General features: G+C 38.3%; 1 protein-coding gene across 1 annotated transcript in view; it reads left to right on the plus strand.

Annotated features, from left to right (window-relative positions):
* Positions 1-2,562: 2,562 nt before the first annotated feature.
* The window catches only part of LOC103474339 (tyrosine kinase receptor Cad96Ca), an 11,983-nt gene continuing 10,526 nt past the window's right edge, over positions 2,563-4,019 (plus strand). The window contains exons 1-3 of the mRNA XM_008425210.2: positions 2,563-2,720; positions 3,324-3,484; positions 3,870-4,007. Of these exons, the coding sequence (XP_008423432.1) occupies positions 2,645-2,720; positions 3,324-3,484; positions 3,870-4,007 (375 nt within the window). The 5' untranslated portion in view covers positions 2,563-2,644. The remainder of the gene's footprint in view (positions 2,721-3,323; positions 3,485-3,869; positions 4,008-4,019) is intronic.

A 4,019-nucleotide genomic window follows, 5' to 3' on the forward strand; every position in this document is an offset into this window, starting at 1 on the left:
AATGGCTGAAGAAAAACAAAATGAAGACTTTGGAGTGGCCTAGCCAAAGTCCTGACCTGAATCCTATTGAGATGTTGTGGTATGACCTTAAAAAGGCCGTTCATGCTCGAAAACCCTCTAATGTAACTGAATTAGAACAATTCTGCAAAGACGAGTGGGCCAAAATTCCTCCAGAACGCTGTAAAAAACTCATTGCAAGTTATCGCAAACGCTTGGTTGCAGTTGTTGCTGCCAAGGGTGGCCCAACCAGTTATTAGGTTTAGGGGGCAATCACTTTTTCACACAGGGCTATGATGGTTTGGATTTTTTTTCTCCTTTAATAATAAACACCTTCATTTACAAATTGCATTTTGTGTTTACTTGTGTTGTCCTTGACTGTTGTTTAAATTGGTTTGATGTTCCGAAACACTTAAGTGTGACAAACATGCAAAAAAACAGGAAATAAGGAAGGGGGCAAACACTTTTTCACACCACTGTATAGCTGACCTGTTTTACAGCTACAGTACAAAGGCTGAACCACACGCAAATTGAAATTTGTCCGGGTCTGACGACTATTAAGTTTCGCACATATGGTTCTCACTCACGGTCCAAAATAAAAACATACAGACCGTCGGTAATTCTTTATTTCTAAAAAAAATGTCAGCCTTCATACTAAGGATTTTAATTCACACTCAAAAATTCTGAGAAATAATAATTTTATCTAAGCAAAATATGAATAGTCACAGGAAATATTTATTCTTCCCACAATGCATTGGGAGACCTCTCTCTGCGACTGTTTGTGAGACTACTCACTGCCTTCTGGGCCTGTTGCTATGGTCCAGAAGGCAGCCTAGGCTTCTGGACCATAGCAACCAGCCTAGGCTCTGGCTCTCTGACAGAGAGAGCCTAGGCTGGCTCTCTCTGTCAGACAGTATGCTGGAGACAGAGTTTCTATACTTGGGAGACACCCAGCGTCAGTCATAAGGACCCTGCCAAAAAACCAAAAGCTCTAGCAAATTTTTGAAAACATTTTACAGGAGCAGGCATGTGTATATATGTCATGACTGACTTTTAGACCAGTAGGGTGATATTTGTGCCTGCGAGGGGGAGTAAAAAAGAGTTTTGGAGTCAGAAATCCACAGTGCTGTGTGTGTGTTTCAGATAGAAAATGACTGATTCTGTGAGACACTCAGGCTCAAATTTTCTCGTTTTTACCAATTTATGTCGTCATTTCAACTCATAATCCCACTAAAAGTAATAGCTTCCTTCTCGGGATCAAGCTGAACGTTTTGATACCACTTTTGTGGGGGAGCATGCAGCAGTTCGGGCCGCATTAACGGTGACGGAAGAAAAATAAAGAATAAAGAGACATTCTATTAGGTGTAGAACATTAAGTTCCTGCTTTGCATTGCATAGCAGGCCCTAATAACTTAATAACAAAAAGTCTCACAAGTAGATCCAACATGTAAAAAGGGTCAAACACTTTTGCCTTTTTTTAAAGAAAGACGTGCAGGTCCAAGTTATCAGGTGAGATTATTTCCAACTCTGTTGGTCTAAAAAAAAGTTTATCTCCATACTCACAACAGGAACTGAATATGTGCCACTTTTTGAAAACATGTCTTGTATTTAGCAAAGTTCCAAAAGTTGCTTTCCTGTAAAAGCCACTGGATGTTTGGGATCCTTAGAATGAAAGTAAAGTTACAGTAAAACGTTTGATGAATAAGAGAAAAGTAATTCATGTCAAATCAAACGTTTTCCATTCTTTGAAGACTGAAATTGATCAATTTAGCATAATTTAACTTAAAAACCAAATGTTGTCAAATGTGAGCAGTCAGGGGCCACAAAGCATCACAAGGGTTGCAAATATCCCTGCAGTTCAAGGCTAAAAGTGATAGAAATCCATAAATAGAAATAAAYAATTAACTGTGCCTATTCATTTTAAGGCCCTCAATTTATTACTTCCAAGGGGCCGAGTCTAACTTTAATTTTAATCGTTTGTTAAAATTATACTTAAATATTAGACCTCTGGAGATAGTCACCAGAAACCCCACAACATTGAKCCGTTCAGGACGTCAACTGATGTCCTGAATATTTCTGGTTTCTCTTGCCAGAAATATTCTATCTTCTACCAGATAGATATTTACCTMTTATTGGTTCTCAACAGAATCCAATTTAAAGGCAARTATGAAATGATGGTTTAAATACTCATTTGGACTTCCGGTTATGGCGCTGAGGTGAGCAGACGCATTGGACCAGAGCTCCCAACTCGGTCGGCTAATTCCCCGTTGCCAGAGCTGAATTAACCCTCTAAGACCGATTATTTTATGATGAAAGGGGGAACAGCATCGAAAAGTAACGGCAAATCAAAACAGACAGAAGAAACAGGCGAGATAATTCCACTATTTGAGGAAGGCGTATCTGACCAGCACATGGCTATGGAAGGGCTTCAGGCTAGCATGGGAGCTGTCCACAAAGAGATCGTAGCTATCCGTGCAGAAGAGCTGTGCTGCTTTTGTGACGACTTCTCCACCNTTGAATGTTTTTATTATGAAAGTGTTTGGTTGAAAGATTGGTTAATTGAATCTGAAATGTGTTTATGGTCATGATTTAGTTTCATCTAATTGTGTTTTCTTCCCTCTAAGGTGTGCGTCCCAAACATGTGGACATGGAGATTTGCATCATGAGGAAACTGGTTCACCATAAAAACATCCTCCAGCTTCTGGACTGGAACACGAGTGAACGCAAGTTAAAACATGCTMATATAAACTGTAGAAAAAGATACAAGACYATTTACTGCATTCTCACAGTCTAACARTGAATCAGGCTAACATTGTAATGTTCAATGTAAGTTATGATTTATTAGTGCATAATTATTTGCACTTGTTGAATGAAAGAATGACAKTTTTTCCTTCAAATGCAGAGTTCAGAATACTCAGAACCAATCAAACAAATACAGGTGCATCTAAATTAGAATATTTAAAATTTGATTTATTTTTGAAACAAATTTTTGTGTAGAAGACTTTAATTATGATTTTCTGTTAATCAATGAAATCAAAACATTTAGGTGTATAAACTTAAGAGTATGTTTAATACCTGCTGAGAGGTTATTTTAAAGACTTACTTTTATTCCAACAAATGAGCCCCATCAGAACAAATATTCCAGTTATTCCACAGATGTACCCATTGTAGCTTTTCAGGGTTCCACAGCCTTTTGGGATGTTCATATCCATATGCTGGTGCTAGATCAAACAGGGCAGATCCTTAAAGTGAATATTAAAGCAACAGTTTTAAATATTTAARTATTCCAGTTCTGGAGGTGTTTGAGTGAACCTTCCTGTGTGCAGAGCCCTACATTCTGATCATGGAGTATGTTAGTTATGGCACACTGAGGACCTTCCTCCAGACCAACAGGGTCCACCTCAGTGCAGACCCAGAGCTGCAAAGCCTCCTCACTATTGCTTCCTACCACATCGCCCTGGCGATGCAGCACCTGCGCTCCAAAATGGTAATCCTCTCACACACYACTGCATGTTCAATACATTTTATGTAATGTTGGAACATTTGTCTCATTGAATCTATATACTAGAAAATTTCTGAAATATTAGAAATGGTTTGAAGAACAATTGTTCAACGTGACTTTCATTCCATGTAGATCTTAGATAAAAATTGTTTCACTCTTGACATATTTTGATTTTATTTCTTTTGAAAGCTTAGATTGTTCTAAAGTATATATTTTTGTAACTTTTTAGAATAATCTTTTGCTACCTTTTTCAGATGACTTTTTGACTATTATTCATATTCTTGCATGTCTAGAACATGCAAGAATATGAGCTTGAATATTTKTTTTTTTTTTTTTTTTGACACACTTGTTGCTGTGACCCTCTGTGCAGATCGTTCACTGTGACTTAGCTCTGAGGAATATTATGGTCAATAAGTTTCCTTGGGAGGTGAAATTAGCAGAGTTTGGTCTGGCCCGGGACCTGAGCCGCATGGCAAGCCGCCACAGCAGCCGTTGGAGGAGTCCACGAGTAAGAAATACA

Source organism: Poecilia reticulata, linkage group LG13 (assembly GCF_000633615.1).
Source record: "Poecilia reticulata strain Guanapo linkage group LG13, Guppy_female_1.0+MT, whole genome shotgun sequence".
NCBI classification, from domain to species: domain Eukaryota; kingdom Metazoa; phylum Chordata; class Actinopteri; order Cyprinodontiformes; family Poeciliidae; genus Poecilia; species Poecilia reticulata.